At 43.0% G+C, this 17,547-nt stretch overlaps 1 protein-coding gene across 1 annotated transcript in view; it reads right to left on the reverse strand.

The window, feature by feature from the left end:
- Window positions 1-9,835: 9,835 nt before the first annotated feature.
- The window catches only part of mpp3a (MAGUK p55 scaffold protein 3a), an 87,529-nt gene continuing 79,817 nt past the window's right edge, over window positions 9,836-17,547 (reverse strand). Inside the window, exons 13-18 of the mRNA XM_056288112.1 lie at window positions 16,410-16,565; window positions 10,971-11,051; window positions 10,780-10,873; window positions 10,566-10,674; window positions 10,146-10,274; window positions 9,836-10,015 (exon numbers count right to left, since the gene is read on the reverse strand). Of these exons, the coding sequence (XP_056144087.1) occupies window positions 9,836-10,015; window positions 10,146-10,274; window positions 10,566-10,674; window positions 10,780-10,873; window positions 10,971-11,051; window positions 16,410-16,565 (749 nt within the window). The remainder of the gene's footprint in view (window positions 10,016-10,145; window positions 10,275-10,565; window positions 10,675-10,779; window positions 10,874-10,970; window positions 11,052-16,409; window positions 16,566-17,547) is intronic.

Raw genomic sequence — 17,547 nt, forward strand, 5'->3', positions numbered from 1 at the left:
GAACCCAAAAGTATCAACTAGTGCCAGAAAGGCTTTACTTAGAGGATCAGCAGCCTTATTCAGATGAATATTGAAATCACCTAGAATTAGAATCTCATCAGAATGAGTAACAAGGCCTGAGACAAACTCTCCAAATTCTTCAAGAAATAACGAGTAACAGCCAGGAGGCTGGTAGAGTATCACAATTTGGACTGAGCCGAGTCTATTCATGGCTGAGGGAGATGGACCAAGAATAACAGACTCAAAAGACTGGAATTTAGATTGGTATCTAGAAGTCAGATTGAAAATAGATTTATATATTAAGGCAACACCCCCGCCTTGTTTATTTGCCCGAGTTATGGGCATAAGTATAGTCAGGTGGGGAAGCTTCATTTAAGGGAAGGAAAACATTTGGTTTCAGCCATGTTTCACATAGCCCAATCATATCAAAACTATGTTCAAGAATCAGATCATTTATTAGTAAGGCTTTGGTAGACAGTGATCTGATATTTATGAAACCAAATTTAAGCGTCTTGTGGAAGTGATCAGTAGTAGGCAGAGCTTTAGAGCTACTAATAGGTGAAAGATTAATTGGAATTAGACACCTTGTTGAGAGTTTTGGCCACCAACGCTTTGGAAGATATGTGGTCACATTCTTGATAACATTAGCTGTTTGGTTTTGTAGATTATTAGGTACTTTGTCGTACATCTCACCACTACCAGTGGTAGGAACAATTACTAGATCATTGTGATTCACACATTTAGGAGAGGAGAGCTTGGAAGCAATACAGCAGGGTAGGGAGACAGTCTCAATGTTATAGACCAAGCTATCAGGTTGATAATCTTCACTATGAGAAATTCCCTGACTAACATTAATTAAACTACTTGACTCCACATCCGCACTAGATTTAAACCTAGCAGGCTCTCTAATCACCTGCAACCTGCTGAATGATAAGTCCCTAGTGTCAAAGTAAACGTAAACAACTATCTATATTGTTAGATAAAAGAGCGGCGAATGTCGTCCACTTTTAGCAGGAGGGGCGGCCCCAGAAAGAAGGCCAGTTATCAACGAAGCCGAATCCCTGCTCATTACAGTAACGCGCCAGCCAGCGGTTCATTGAGGTGAGCCTACTGTACATCTCATCATTACCCCTCACAGGTAAGGGACCAGAGACAATTAATCGATGCCGACACATCTTTCTGGCAAACTCAAGCATTCTGACTAGGCTGGCTTTTGTGATCTCTGATTGCTTCATCCTAGCATTATTGGTGCCGACATGAATAACAATGTTGCTGAAAGTAGTGGTGCTTTGTGCCTGGGTTCCCTGACTCTCCCTCCGTGATGCCAGCACCCTAAGATTATCCTCTATGTCGGAGACTTTGGCCCCGGGTAAACAGTGAACCGAGGCTGGAGAAGCTAATGTAACATTGCGGGTAATGGAGTCTCCTATCACTAGCGTGCGTTGCTCTACTCTGTCGACAGAAGCGGGAGAAGCACGACGGCCGGTAGGACTACCAACAGGGCTGGTGAGTGGAGAAAACCGGTTTGCAGTCGGGAGAGGTGACCGCAGACCGGGCCACACGATCGATGGCTTGCTCTTTCGAGCCTTCCCACGCCGGTAAACAGAGACAAACTCCGCCGCATCTACCGATGAAGCTGAGCTAGTGCTAACAATAGCAGGCCTGCTGTCAGGCCCGAGGCTAAGGCTATCTGGAGTGCCCGTCACATCTAACGTAATCCTAGCCGAAAGCAGCTGCTCTAACTCACGGACACGTCTCTCTAGTAGAGACAACCTATCTGTAACTACGGAGCAGTCACCACAAACCATAATTTTAACGAGGCTGCTTTGACTGCGAATGTAATAGAGCTAACTGCTAAGCTAGGCTAAGCTCAAAGCTAGTAACAAACTGGGAACAGGAAGCTACCTACTAAACACAAGATTCGTATAAGAAAGAAACTAAATAATCTAGCGATTAGTCAACTAAGCACAGAAAATAGCTAAATCAAAAAAAATGAGGAGGTTAGGGCAGAATATAAAGAACCAATAAAAGAAAAATAAAAGTTGTCGATCTCACGAAGACACCACTCACGAAGGCTCAGAAGGAACTGGGAGACTAGTCAGAATTGAGGGAAAGATGAATGGAGCAAAGTACAGAGAGATCCTTGATGAAAACCTGCTCCAGAGCGCTCAGGACCTCAGAATGGGATGAATGTTTACCTTTCAACACGACAACGACCCTAAGCACACAGCCAAGACAACGAAGGAGTGGCTTCGGGACAAGTCTGTGAATGTCCTTGAGTAGCCCAGCCAGAGCCCAGACTTGATCCCCATTGAACATCTCTGGAAAGACCTGACAATAGCTGTGCAGCGACGCTCCCCATCTAACCTTACAGAGCTCGAGAGGATCTGCAGAGAAAAACGGGAGAAATACCCCAAATATAGGTGTGCCAAGCTTGTAGCTTCATACCCAAGAAGATTTGAGGCTGTAATCGCTGCCAAGGGTGCCTCAACCAAGTACTGAGTAAAGGGTGTGAATACTTACGTACATGTAATATTTCAGTTTTTTATTTTTAATAAATTTGCAAAAATTTAAAAAAAATTAATTTAAAAATTTCTTCTCCTTTTTCACCTTGTCATTATGGGGTATTGTGTGTAGATTGATGAGGAAAAAAAGGAATTTAATCCACTTTGGGATAAGGCTGTAACATAACAAAATGTGGGGAAAGTGAAGGGGTGTGAATACTTTCCGGATGCACTGTATATAGCCAGTGGTTTTAAACATGCTCAATGGACATGCTTCAAGGCATACAATATTGAAAGACATTCTGTTCGGTTTTGTTCAATCTCCTTCAGCCCCAGCAAATATATTGAGGTATCACATGCACATTGATTGCTAATACATTCATGTGAAGAAAAAAACAAGCTTTTTCAGTAAAAAGGGCATCTAATGAAAGATATCTGCAGAATGTGTATAAAGAAAGAATAACGATAGACATTCACAGGAAGAATAAATGAACAAAGTGCAGGCTGATTGACTGGGTTTGATGAATGAATCCAAAGGATTCTTGAAACAGTCTTCATCTTAACAAGTGATTTAATACTCATGTTCAGTCTTGAAACATTGATTTTCTGCAAATGCTAAAAAAAATACCAATTGAATGTGATACTACTTGTCTCAACTGTATCAACTCTCAGATGTAGGTACATCGTTTTGGATCAAAGCGTCTGCTAAATGAAATTGTAAATTGTAATTGTAATTGTCAAATTTATTTTCAGAATTTCTGGAATTTTCCACAAACAAGTGTTCAGCTCTCAAAACAAGGCAGAATAATTCAGCTACTCTATTTGCTAGGATGACAATTTTACACTATAAACAAATGAAACGAGATCAATGGCATTGCTCAATTATTCTAAAAAGCTATATTCTTTTAACACAATGTTAGATTTGCTGATTTAAGATTACTGACGTTATTTTGTGTCAGTCATGCCACATTTACAATATTATTATTATTTCTTTCATGTTTCCTGTTTTACACCCTGTAGAGCCGGGTCCAAACTATGGACCTGAGGCTCTATAGGGCAGATGACACTTGAATGACAGTACTCGTTGTAGTATGTGGGCTATTACGAGTAGGGCGATCTTCTGGACTGCATGGGTGTTGATGTTGCCTGGGATAAGGTTGGTGAACTTTTCTATTCCCTTCTTCATGAGTCCTAGAGCTCCGATGACCACTGGTGATGTTTCATTCTTCATACCCCACATCCTGTTGATTTCAATCTCCAGGTCTTTGTATTTGGTCAGCTTCTCTGTGACTTCCGCTGAGGTGTTTTTTTGTTTTGTTTTTTTCTTTCCGGATGGTATTGCCATGTCGATGAGCATGCACCTCTTTTCCTTCCTGTCCTTGATAACGATGTCGGGCTTGTTGGATTTTATCTCTCTGTCAGTGTGGATGGGCATGTCCCAGAGGATGGTGACATCATTGTTCTCATTGACCGTTTTTGGCTGATTTTCCTACCACTTCTCAGTCGTCTTGATCTTGTAACACCTGCAAATCTTCCAGTGTAGGTATGCTGCTGCCTTGTTGTGCCTGTATATGTACTCAATCTTTGACAGTTCTGGGCAGCCTGAGACAATTTGGTCGTTGGTTCCTTCGTACATTCAACAGATTCTGCATTTTGGGTTTTTTCCATCTTTGATGATGCGATGGTGATAGGATCTGGTTGCCAAGCTCTGGTCTTATCAGGCCCTCCACCTCCGCTTTCAGTCCGGTGCTCCTCGGCCACTGGTGTGTCTTTTGTTGGTCCATGTCTGCATCTTTCATTCTTTTTGGGTACTTCCCATGCATTGCTTTGTCCTCCCAGGTTTTTTTGCAGTTGCTGCTGGCCATGGTTTTTTGCCTTCTGCTTCACTCATTAGGCGGAAATGGTGGTTGCCTCATTTTCTGCTGGTGGGGTCTGGGACATCAAGCTCTTTCTTGAATTGTGCAGCTTCTTTATTGATGGAGTGAATCTGATGTTTTACTATTCGGAGGAGTGGGTCATCTGTTTTTGTCAGGTATGCATTCAGCCCAATAGTGGTAGTTTTGAAGGTCAGTTCGAGTTGGACTAGGCCTCGTCCTCCTGAAGCTCTTGGTAGGTACAGCCTGTCGACATCTGCTTTCAGGTGGTGCATCTTCTCCATGGTCATCATTTTTTTGTCTTGGTGCCTAGTCTCTTGATGTCGTTCAGTTTCTAATTGATGATGTTGAAGCTGTACGTCACTACAGGTATCACTAGGGACTAGGGTGTTGATAGCTTCAATTCTGTTAGCCACATTGACTTTGCTCTTCAGTACCATACGCACTCTCCTGTGGTACTCTTTCCGGATCTTCTCCTTCATGGTTGAGTGTTGTATGCCATCTCCTTCGTTCACTCCTTAGTACCTGTATGTGCCATCTTGGTCTAGCTCTTTGATTACAGTGTCAGTGTCAAGGTCTAAGTCTGCAGTCTTGGTAAGTCTTCCATTCTTGAAAGTGGCTTTGGCACACTTGTAGATTTCGAATTCCATCTTGATGTCATCACTGAAGGTCTTGACGATGGTGACTAGACCCTTCTGCTGATTGTCGTCCTTGGTAAACGTCTTGAGGTCGTCAATGTAGAACAGGTGGGTCAGTTTGCCATTCTGTGATTTGTACCCATAGCTGCTGTTGATCAGTAGATTACTGAGTGGCGCTAGTGCAAGGCAGAAGAGCAGTGGTGATAGTGAGCCCCCTTGGAAGATTCCGCTTCTGATGTTGATTTGTCTTGATATTAATGACCCCTCTGCATGATGGAGATTGACAGTGGTCTTCCATTTCTTCATGCTCTCCGTGATGAATCTGATAATCGTTGGGCAGACTGTAGATCTTGAGGCTCTTCTCTATCCAGGAGTGTGGCCATGACTGACCATCGCCGACGTTGGTCTCCCCCCCCCCCCACCCGTCAGACCAAATTTGCACCCCTGGTAGCCACCATCTTATATACTCTTCTTCTTATTGTATTAACGTAGTTCGTTTCATCCTCCAGCAGTGCCTCCTAGCAGGTTTACAAAATAAACCATTACAGGACACAACACTTATCTATCCAACGTTATACAGAACTGCAAAAACCAACATATAATGAACTTGATGAACTGACTCCAACACAATATCGCGGCATCATACGACAATGATGCAATACACATTACGCAAACAGCATATCAAAATAAACTCATCCACAAAATATACAGCAACACACAATTACAACATATAATAATGCTCAATGCAATCACAAGATGCATGATGCACACAAGATGCGGTGTGGGAAGATGGCGGCGCGAATTCACGTTTGCAGCGGCCTCACCCAGTACCATCCATGCAGTGTCTTTGACCACGTCTGCGTCTAAGTATGTCTTCATTTAATGGCTGGGAGAACTTCGTCTCCTGCGTCATGTGGACAAGGGACCACGGCCCTGCCTGGAGCTGTGCCCGAAAAGAAAACGCCTAGGGCAGTCTGACAGGACGTGGAAGCAGGGCAGGCTAAGCCCACTGCAAGCCCATGTGGACCGGCAGTTCCGATAGTACTGAGGGTGGTCTGGCGGCGGCCTCGCCCAGCGTTGACTGTGTTTTTGGTGTCGGCGTTTGGGGTGTGGGGGTCTGGCTGGGGGATTGTCAGACAGACGATCGTAACTGTAGAACAATGTGATGATGTAGTCTGAGCTTTGACTGAGAGCGTTAGCTCCAAGGATCACACATCACAAGAGTGCTGACTATTTACTGGTGAGATGACAGCACACGAGCCACAACTGCTGCCTGCACCTTGTTTGTAGTTCAAGAGAATCAGTGGCAGCGAGTCTTTTCTGGCTCCTTCATTCAACTGTGGTGGAACGCTGCTCAACTTTAACATTGATTGTCCAATAGAATTGCCACATCGCCATCACATCTCATATGGAGGAAATGATGCAATATCTTAGCGAGTGTAGCTTTAAAAACATTTCAATAATTTTGATTTAAGCAATTTCTTTTATTTACACATCCTACGTTTTTACATGGAAGGAGTACCTTGATGCTAGTCCTTGCAATGATTTAGATGTGGCTTAATAAACTGCACCAGGACCATGGAGAGCTGAGAGGTAAATAACATCACCTAAAACAGTAATATGTAAATGATGCAAAAATAAAATAACAACAAAAGTCTATTTGAACAGTATGGCACAGTAAACAGAGACAAACATTCCGAAATGCCAGTACAAAGTACGGCCCATCAACATATTTGACGAAATCACTGTGACAAAAAGCCAAGCTATTCATCCAGCTTTATTATGGCACTTTTACATGGAACATTACAAACTAAACATTCTGGTTGTACAGCATCAGTAATGATCAAGAGAACATTGCATTTTAAAAGAGAAAGAGAGTATGATAGGGCTTTGGAAGTTTGTCTCCAGCCATCTCTCTCTCTCTCTCTCTCTCTCTCTCTCTCTCTCTCTCTCTCTCTCTCTCTCTCTCTCTCACACACACACACACACACAAACACTCTATACAATGGGTTGCTGTTTGTTTGTCCCTCTCTTAGTTAATTTTGTTGCCTTCCGACATGATTTTTTGTACTTGTATCGTATACTTTGTATTTATTCATGGTTTGCTGTTTGTGTATTCAACTGTTTCTGTCCCTGTTGTCGAGGTGGCAGTGCTGTTACTGTTAAGATGAAATCAAAACCATCAAGTATGTAAGCTAAGTTCAGGGATGACATAATAGGGTAATATCAAGTGAATTTTCCCAGAAGGACGCCTTCAGTCCTCACACTGAATCTCGTCTCAGAAAACACAGACAAGCAAGACCCTGATTATCAAGACCCTGATTATCAAGGAAAACACCTGAAACCACATCGATCCTGCTGCAGTCTAAAAAAAGGTAGGTGCAAAGTTATTCTACAATACCCCATTCCTCTATACAAATGGAGCATCGTGTTTTGGTGTATTTGAACATACCCAGTGACATCCTTCCACACATCCACACATCCACTCACCCACACATCCACTCATCCACTCACCCACACATCCACTCATCTACACATCCACTCACCCACACATCCACTCACCCACACATCCACTCATCAGCTCATCCACACAGCCACATATCCACTCATCCCCACAGACACATATCCACTCATCCACTCACCCACACATCCAGACATCCCCACATCCACACAGCTACACATCCACACATTCACTCATCCACACATCCACTCATCCCACACATCCACTCTCTCTGTGCATTGCATCATTTAACATACAAACAGATGTGGACTCCTAAGGATAAACAGTAAATGGGTTGCATTGAAGTGCTACAAGATCATTTGTTGGCATACAAGGATAAACATTTACAATATTTACATCAGAGTTACATAATTGTTTTGCGTGCATTTCCTAAAACAAACCCCAAGTCTGAGCCACTGAACAGAATCCTTTTTAGACGATAAAACGGTACCTCACGTTCCATTTCTACAACATTACATTTAAGTTGACAAAATGTTTGTTGCTGATTAATATACCCACGTTAGATGAGATCACAAGAGTCGTTTAAGAAACAAAACTTATATTAATTTTTACCTGCATAAGCTTGAATTTTGTTTGCGTTTGAGTTACGATGCTCCTTTTTCTGTGGACTGTATCTGTGCTTCTTCTGTAGTACAGTATGCATGAGATGTGGGAAACAGCAGGGAGGAGGTGCTCGATGGCTGTCAATGACATTCAAGTACAATTAAACTCCGAAACCAAAAGCAGGAGTCACAGTAAAACTGACGGACTTGCCACTGAACATGGAGACGCTGTGATCATAAAGGTTATATTAAAGCCGCGCAAGGTAACATTTTTCGATTTGAGCAACGTCTTTCGAACAGTCATGAAGACAACAGGGGGCTTTTTTGTTTTTGTTTTCCACACCGTGGGAACAAGAAATGTGCTTTTTCTTTTCTTTAACAAGCCATGGCTCAAAAGACAAAAGTAGAGGAGCTTTATTCATAGACGAGGTAAAGTAAAATTGCTAAACTTATACGTGTGCCATAAAGCATGAGCAGTATTTCCTTGGAGGTTTCGTGCCCTGTGGCAGACAAACCACATGGCAGAAACAAGGCCTCTGGGGAAATTATCTGACCGTTGATTTGTCCCATTCTCCCATACACATTTTCCCATAGACATGACACTGTGTGACCAAAATACATTTACTGATAAGTCAAAGCAAGTAAATTACCTTGTACTGTGACTTTTATATTATGAAATAGAACAACTGTAAAAGCATCCTAAAAAAAAAAAGACGAAAAAACCTTTCTAAACTCACTAAAAGTGGCAATCTGGAAGTGCGTGGTTGCATCCTGTTATGGCATACTAGTTTGTCCAGCACACCACAGGAACACAGCGTTTGTTCCTCCTAGCCTCTCCGGTGGACCAACCACTGTTTGGTGACATAAAACACACCACCTGCTATGTGTTGTTTGGGATTTTTGGCAGGAATATCACCACAGACATATTTGTATTTCTCCAGAATTACTGCAAAAATCAAGGGCTTTACATCAGTGGCCGATAAGCTGACTCATCATTGTGTCACCTTGTTTGGCAAAAGATAGTGACTTAAAGAACATGTATTTAAGTTAGAGTCTTTGACATTGCCACTTCAAGATAGAAAGGTAAACATGATGACAAAGTGATCAAGCAATAAGAAGTTATGGAAAAGGGATTTTCAAATTTCTTAAGTTTTGAGCATGTCTTATCCATGTCTGATGACATGGTTTTGTCTTGCTGTGCACATTGAGGGGTCCTTTATTTGCTTAACACCAGCTAAGGAAATGCACCTGATTTACATTTTATTCTTTTTGACTCTTCTAAAGTAAGCCATGTTTCCATTTGGATGGAAACATGGATACCGACAAACATGTGCAATGCAGCTGGATAAAATGGCAATGGGAGGAATGAAATGGGTTTTCAGATCTAACATATATCACATTATTCTCACTGCATCTAACTTAAGAGGACATGAAACAAAAGCAAACATCTGAGGAAATGTCAGTATGACTGCAGTTCTTGGGGAGGTGACTGGCCATTTGGCCAGCAAAACTGTTCCTCCATCTGAGCGCCCCAACCATGGAGGTAATCCCCTGTGGTTTGATCATATCATCATCTCACCTCATGCCTTATTTTATGGCTGCTCTGATGGGCTCTGCACTTGACCAGGTATGTAGAGTTCAACTGACTCCCCAGGCTGGACAGCCGGCCCTGAAGGAAAGGGGTGAGCTTCAACAAGTGAGGAGTAGGGTGTCGGGGGGCTTTGGAACTCATCTGGATGATAGAGGAAGGGGTAACTTAGGTTCGCACCCAGCTGACAGGGACCCAGAAGGTCTCTCGCTCCAGCCGCTCGAGAATACCTCGCAGCTCTGCACAGGCACTACCTGAGTCCTCCTTAATCAGGACCCGGTCCACAAGGTGTCCATACTGCTGATCAATCTGAATGGCTGAGTGACGCATCTCTGCGAGGTCCTCTTCCTGTTAACGAGAGAAAGGGATTGAAGACAGACTGATACACATATGCAAAACACTGTTGTACACATACAGTGCACCATAGGAAACACAAGGGAATTGACATGATCACAGGAGGAACAAAGAAAACCCTCACTGTAATGCGTCCATGCTCTCCTCCTGCTGGCGAGATGGCGGCACTTCGCCGACGTCTGCTCTCGGGCACGCGAGGCTTGACAAATATGACATAGGGTTTGAACTCAGCTGTCCGCAGCCTCTTCAGCGCCTGGTGATGGTTTATTTACGGGCCACATAGCAAATACAAACCAAAACACAAAAATGAATCAGACAGCCAATATGAAAGGACAAAGACTTTGTTGCTATATCAGCTGTCAACATAGTGAGTGTATGTCATAAGACTGTCCTAATCCATTCACTGTCCTAATCCATCCCTCAGCAAACAGCAACTGTCTGCAGGGATCATTTATCACGTCGTACTGTGGTAATGAATTGTGATAACTGTAGCCTAACAAGAAACATGACTGGCTTGAGGGAAGGAAAAGCACACAACACCTACCTCTGGCTGTACATCCACTAGGCATATCTTATTCTTGGCCTGTATAGAGCGGATAGCCTCGATACTAGTGCCATATTGGTTCTCCTTGTATTCGCCATGCTCTATGAACCTGGGAAAATAGGACAGAGCCTTCAATCAGCAGGTCTGTAGTACAACATAGAAAGAAGTTATAGAGATTTACACAACACTATTAAACATTAAGAAATCAATCCACTTGTTATTCAGAGCATCCGTATCAAATTGCTGCTTGGTGACAAAGTGATATTCCACACCCTCCTTCTCATGGGATTTCTTAGGCCTGGTAGTATCTGTTGGAGGGCGATACGAACAGACACAGTTAGACTGTCATGTGACAGGTCTTTCAGTAGGCGCAGTGTGTGTAAATGTTAGCAAACGGCAACTCACGTGGTACAGCCACCGCATAGCGGTGTGGGTTCTCAGCTATCACCTTCTGCTTCAGTTCATTGATACGCGCTCCAAGAGACCCTTTGAAATGTGTGTGTGTGTGTGTGGGGGGGGGGGTGTCCAGGGAAAGGGGATGAGAGAGGCAGAAAAAAATACAGTTCATGTTAGATGGGACTTATGCAAAGCAAGATTTTACAAAGCGTTTCACAATCAACACAGAAACATGGAAACATTTTAATGTAAGAAAAGTAGAACGACTAAAACAAAGGCATAGCCACTGACTACAGACATGGGATACAGCCCCTCACTATAAGCTGCGTAAAAGAAATGAAACGACAAGTAAGAAAGAAAGAAAGAAAGAAAGAAAGAAAGAAAGAAAGAAAGAAAGAAAGAAAGAAAGAAAGAAAGAAAGAAAAAGAAAAAAGAAAGAAAGAGAAGGAAAGAAAAAATAGAGAAAAAGAAGGAAAGCAAGAGAAGGAAAGAAAGAAAAAGAAAGAAAGAAATAAAGAGAAAGAAAGAAAGAGAAGGAAATTCAAGTCAAGTCAATTTTATTTGTATAGCCCAATATCACAAATTACAAATTTGCATCAATGGGCTTTACAGCAACACAACATCCTGTCCTTAGACCCTCTCATCGGATAAAGAACAACTCCCTAAAAAAAAAAGACAAGGAAAGAAAGAAAGAGAAGAGAGAAAGAAAGAAAAAGAAAAACAAGCAAATATATGACTGATGCAACGTGCTAGTGAAATGCCAAGACTAGTCGCTATCTGTCTTTAATTGTTTCTTGTTGTAGAAAATCCACAAAAAGGTGAATCGGTTCATCAGGACACAATGTTTATTGGGGGAGATGTTTCATCACTCATCTAAGTGACCTCTTCAGTCTCAACTGACTGCAGGTATCCCCGCCCTTATAAACAATACAGTGGCATAACGACTGAAACCAACGATCGGTTTCATAGTTACAATGGCCGTAACAACTACATCAAATTAGTTTTGTATAGCGCCTTTCAAGGAACCCAAGGACACTTTACACTAGATAAGAACAACAAAACAGAAGATTAAAACAAAGATCAAAAGACTACAAGACCATAGGCCTTAGTAAAAAGGTAGGTTTTATGTAGTCTTTTGAAATTGTCCAAAGAAGCAGCATTGCAGATCTCAGCTGGAATAGAGTTCCAAAGGGTGGGGGCTGCCACACTAAAGGCTCTATCCCAAAAAGTCCATAGTCTGGTGTGGGGGATGGAAAGCAAGCCCTTGTCTGCAGACTGCAGATTCTGGGACATAATCTATGGGTTGAGGAGGTCTGATGGGTACTGGGGGCTAAGGGCATGGAGGGATTTATAGGGGAGAAGGATGACTTTATAGGAAATGCAGGATTTGACCGGGAGCCAGTGAATGTGGAAAATGGTGGGAGTGATGTGTTGCCAGGGCTTGGTGTGGGTGAGCACCCTGGCAGCTGAATTCTGCACATACTGAAGCCTGTCTAGGGCTTTGTTAGGTACCCAAGACAAGACTTCATTGCAATAACCCAGACGGGAGGTGATGAAGGCATGGATGAGGGTCTGGAGTCTCTGATGGTGAAAACTGTTTCCTGTTGGCAAGATATGACTGAAACCAGGACAGAGCTATACCAGTGAGGCCTAGGTATTCAGATAAGCTGTTGAGGAGAATGGTGTGGGAAACACTATTGAAGGCTACAGAGAGATCCAGGAGGATGAGAATACTGATGTGCTGGAATCAACAGCAATGAGGAGGTCATTGATGATTTTTATAAGGGCAGTCTCCGTGCTGTGGTGTGCTCTTTAAGCCAGATTGGGGGGTTCATAGAGCTTATGGTTGGACATGTGCTGATGGAGTTGGGCAGCAACTGCTCTTTCCAATATTTTACTGAGAAATGGAAGGTTGAAGATTGACTGTTAGTTAGTGAGGTAATCTGGGTTCAGGCCTGTCTTTTTGAGGGTGGGGGTGACAGCAGCCATTTTGAAGCTGAAGGGTACCAAGTCAGATTCCAAAGAGGAGCTGATTATGTCCACAATTATGGGGCACAGGTTAGGTAAACGTGTAGTTTGGTTAAAATTCATTTAGGATATAAATAGTTTTAAAAATGAAGTGCATAATGTTTGAATATATTAAAAATATATAGGGAAGGATAAAATAGAGAAGTCATAATCTTTACAATTAAAAGGTTAGAGTTTATGCAAATGAGCATAGTTTGCTTAATATGTATAGGACCAAGCACACGTAGTCAGTTTAACAGCCTAACTTGATTAGCCGCATTATGTCAATCTATGTTTTCTTTTGTTTTAATTGGCATGTTCTGGAATGATAGCCAATCCTAATTCCATTCTCGGGTAGAGGGGTGGGGCTTGGTTGTAAGCCGTTAGGTCTGGTGCATTGGAGAATGTAAAAAGGCGAATGATCACCGTCAAGGAACAGTGCAGATTGTTCGAGAGCAAAGAGTGTTCCTAACTTAGTGGTTGACGAACAGTTATCCAAAGGGTTTGGATTTTTATTGTGATCTGCAAGAGACAGATGATTTGCGACTGTAAGAGAGGACATCTCCGTAGGACCACTTTGGAGAACTGGTTTTTTGTTGGAGCACTATTTGGCTTTCGCTGCTGTTTCGTCCTTCGCTGCTGTTTTTCTGTGCTATCCCAAGTGCCCATCGCCAAGTTTCCCCTCGTCTTTCCCCCTCTAAATGTTCCCTGGATCTGTGAGTACTGAACGTTTTTTTTTTTTTATTTTGCTTGTGTGACCAAGTGAAGCGGCCACTAGTTTCTACGCCTCTACGCTCCCAAGCCACGACTCAGGCCTGCAACGGGGGGTGGTTTACAAGTGGGGTGACCATAGGTTGCCAAGTGAGTGTGTGTGTGTGTGTGTGTGTGTGTGTGAGTGTAGGCCTATGATTGATGTTATTTGATATCATTTTTGTGGTTATTCATATTTGGGATTTAGTCTGATTCTTTCTTTATTCATGAATGTGATGTTGATAGTTCTGTTTTGAGTAAATAAATAGCCTACCATAATTTGGCATTACATTTAAAGAAACCTTGTTGTGTCATAGTTCATAGGTAAGTCATGTTTAATAACTGTTAAAAGGATAGATAAAATTAGGACAAGAGACAAAACCAAAATCTAAGTGATATATCTTTATTATATATCATACATTTATTTGGAGGCTCCGCCAGTTATTTTAGTTTAAAAGATAGTAGTGTCATTTATTTTGAAACCATACCCAGGCCCTGCCCACAGTACTACTACACATGGCAGATTTTTATATAGCTACATGGGACAGGTGTTACACATGCCTTGACCAGGAGAGTGGGCATGGGGTCCTGGGAAGAGGTGGAAGCCTTGGCCATGGTGCCCAACTTAGCAACTCGAGGACCATCCACAGGGGAGAAAGAAGAAACAGCATTCAAGAAGGCATGCAGCGGGAGAACAACATCCTGCAACTGAGGCACATGTGGGGGGTGGGGGGCAGGTACCAGAAGCTGATGGTGGATAGAATCCACTTTGGCCTGGAAGAAGTCCAGGAACTTTGAGCAGAGGTCAGGGGCACCTGAAAGGCAGGAGGGCATCAAGGGGGCAAAGTAGTTGGTTGATGGTAGAGAACAGTATTCTGGGGTGAATTTGCTGGTTGCCGATGATGGTGGAGTAGTAATGCATTTTGGCCTGGGTGGGAGAGGGCTTCTTTATAGGTCTTCACGTAAAGGTCTTTATAGGTCTTTAAAGGCCTCGAGGAGGAGAGTGAGGGCAGACCTTTTATAGAGCCTCTCCTGGCGACGACCAATGGCACCAGTGGCCTTCATGATGCAGAGTTCAATAGTGAACCAAGGGGCAAGATGGACGAAGGAGACAGACCAGATTTTGAGGGACGCAAGAGAGTCAAGGCTGAGGGATAAGGCTGCATTGTAGTGGGCTACTAGGCCATCCATCGTGGTGTCAGGGGGATCTGAGGTTAGACTGGACACTCTCATGCCGTGTGTCATGTGTACTACTCACAGAGAATTGAGGAATAGTTGCAATCACAGCATTGTAAGATGGCAACAGATGTACTATTAGCCCCCCCCCCCACCACCACCTCCCCCCGGTTCAGGGATGGTCGTTCCCTCTTCACATAGATGGTGTTGTGGTTCAGCCCCCTTCTCGGCCCTCTGGCTCCACTGTGAGCTCATGAAGCACATCTCCATCATCTGTCTATGAAACACCAGGCACATCTATGCGCGCTCATAGAACGTCGCATAGACACAATCAACAACAATGCACCTTGTCTACAATCTACAACCACCACAGCTCATCACCAATCCACAAGACCCCAGCTAACCCATTGTATCGTCACCAGAACTTGCCTAAGCAACAGTCGGTAACATTGTTTAGCCTACCTAGTTTACTAGTGCCTTCTAGTCAAATTGTCAACCCAAGTTTTCCTTCGTGTTTCCTTTGTGTCTTCTGGTGCCCTGTTTAATCCTGTTTTCCCTGTCTCCTCAAGAACCCTTCGAGCTCTGCCCTTCTCACGGACCCTAACCTCTCACTTGGAACTTGCAGCTTTTGGATTTGGACCCCTAAAGGACTCACTCGCTCACGGATTACGGACCCTGGAAAACCATGCTTGGAATTCTCTCTTCGATCAGGGACCACAGACACCTTTGCCTGCAACGTATATTTCATACATTGGACACGCCATTTACACACTGCACCACACGTAGAGTAAATGCTTACACATAGCCTAGACACACAACCCCGCTGGTCATCACACATAGTTTAGACACACATCCCACGAACAACGCACCATACACAATACACTTTATTCTTGTTTTTCCTTGTTTAATTTTGTTAATAAATCCGCCCTCCTGGCAGCTTTAGATTCTGCTGCCTCTGAACTGTCTTTTCTGGTTCCACTCCAGCCACTGCCATAGCAGATGGCCTCTGACTCCCCGTTCAAACCAGCTTTCCTCCCTAATAAGAATGTGCACATCATCATCCTTAAAAGAGTGGCCACTAGCCTGTAGATGGATGTAGACCGCAGAATCCTGGCTCTGTCACCATCTCACAATGCTGTGATTGCAACTATTCCCTAATCTTCTGTGAATAGTACACATGGCCATTGAATCTCTTGTTAATGATCACAGCAATTTGCATATAAAACAATTTGTTGGTCTGGCTGTTATGCAACTGTGCTGTTTATAATGGTGGGGATACCTGCAATCAGTTGAGACTGAAGAGGTCACTTAGATGAGTGATGAAATGTTTTTCCCAATAAGAATTGTGTCCAGATGAACTGATTCAACTTTGTGTGATTTCCTTACCTGGATTATTGAGCAGGCATAAAGACTTGTAGAAAATTATTTCATCAAAGGAATTGTTGCAACACAGATTAGTCCATACTAGGGGTCAGGATCACCAAAGAACAGTGTCATTCAGTGCCTCAGCCTTACCAATCAGAACAACCAAGCGAGGTCTCTCATTTGACCTCTGCTGGTATCTGGTCACCTCTTCATAGGTAAAAAACTCTGGGTCAGCAGTATCTGAGCCCTCACCAGAAGACCCCTGCCTGTCCTTACGACTCAACCGGAAACTCCTCCGCAAACCAGCTAAACCACGGGAAAAAGGACATGGACAGACACAAGGTCAAACGTCAGATGCTCTCTCTCGTAAAATTAGTTTGATTGCATTACAGAACACAAACACTGTTGTACTCATGCCATGATGCAGGTTATCTTCTGTTTGCAAGTAAAGAGTTATACAATAAGATCTGTACTAGAGGCAAACATTTTTGTTTCAAATTATCATGCAAACCAAATACAGTACCATAACAGACCATTGTGATTTGTCTTTATAAAAAATGTTTCTATCAGTCAAATTTCCAGGGGATGCCGATCATGCATTAAACCTGAATGGTGGAATCATTTGTTTATGTTTGGGCGTAAATAAATCTTATCACTAGTTATAATGGACTACCTGATATTGTCAGATATTGGCTGAGTTTGTAGTTTATTTAAAGGTCATGTGTCAAATAAAGGCTTGACGACATGCAGCTGGTATCCAACAAGGTTTTGGCAGCGCCGTGTTAATAAGTGAATTATATTCTATAGATGTTTAGGCAGCAGACACCAAACAGCTTTAGCCCAAATATTATATGGACATTTGAATTAATTGTTTAAAAAAAGATTTTAGGTTTTTAGAATGGATTTTTGATGTTCAAAACAGTTGCCAGTGACCCAAGGTGGACAACACTTTGCAAGATTTGCATCAGAAACAAGGTGTAGTGCTTTGAAAGAGTTTATATGGCTAAGACAGGATGGACAAGACAGCCTGGTCTTGGGGAACACCAGTCATTTCAATCGAACACACTGACTGCAAATGAGGGTTTCCCTTGGCCAGGGCTGTCTCTCCCCCTGTCAGTGGTGTGTACCAGACTGAGCAAACCGGGAACAGTACCTGAATAAAATTCCCAGGAAAACACCTGGCCACAGGAGGGCGCCACTGCTTTACACTTAGGAGAGACTATAACTGGCATTAGAGCATCACACAACCCAGCCTCACACCTCCACACACGGTGAACGAGCAATAAAC

The sequence above is a fragment of the Lampris incognitus genome, chromosome 10 (assembly GCF_029633865.1).
Source record: "Lampris incognitus isolate fLamInc1 chromosome 10, fLamInc1.hap2, whole genome shotgun sequence".
NCBI lineage: Eukaryota > Metazoa > Chordata > Actinopteri > Lampriformes > Lampridae > Lampris > Lampris incognitus.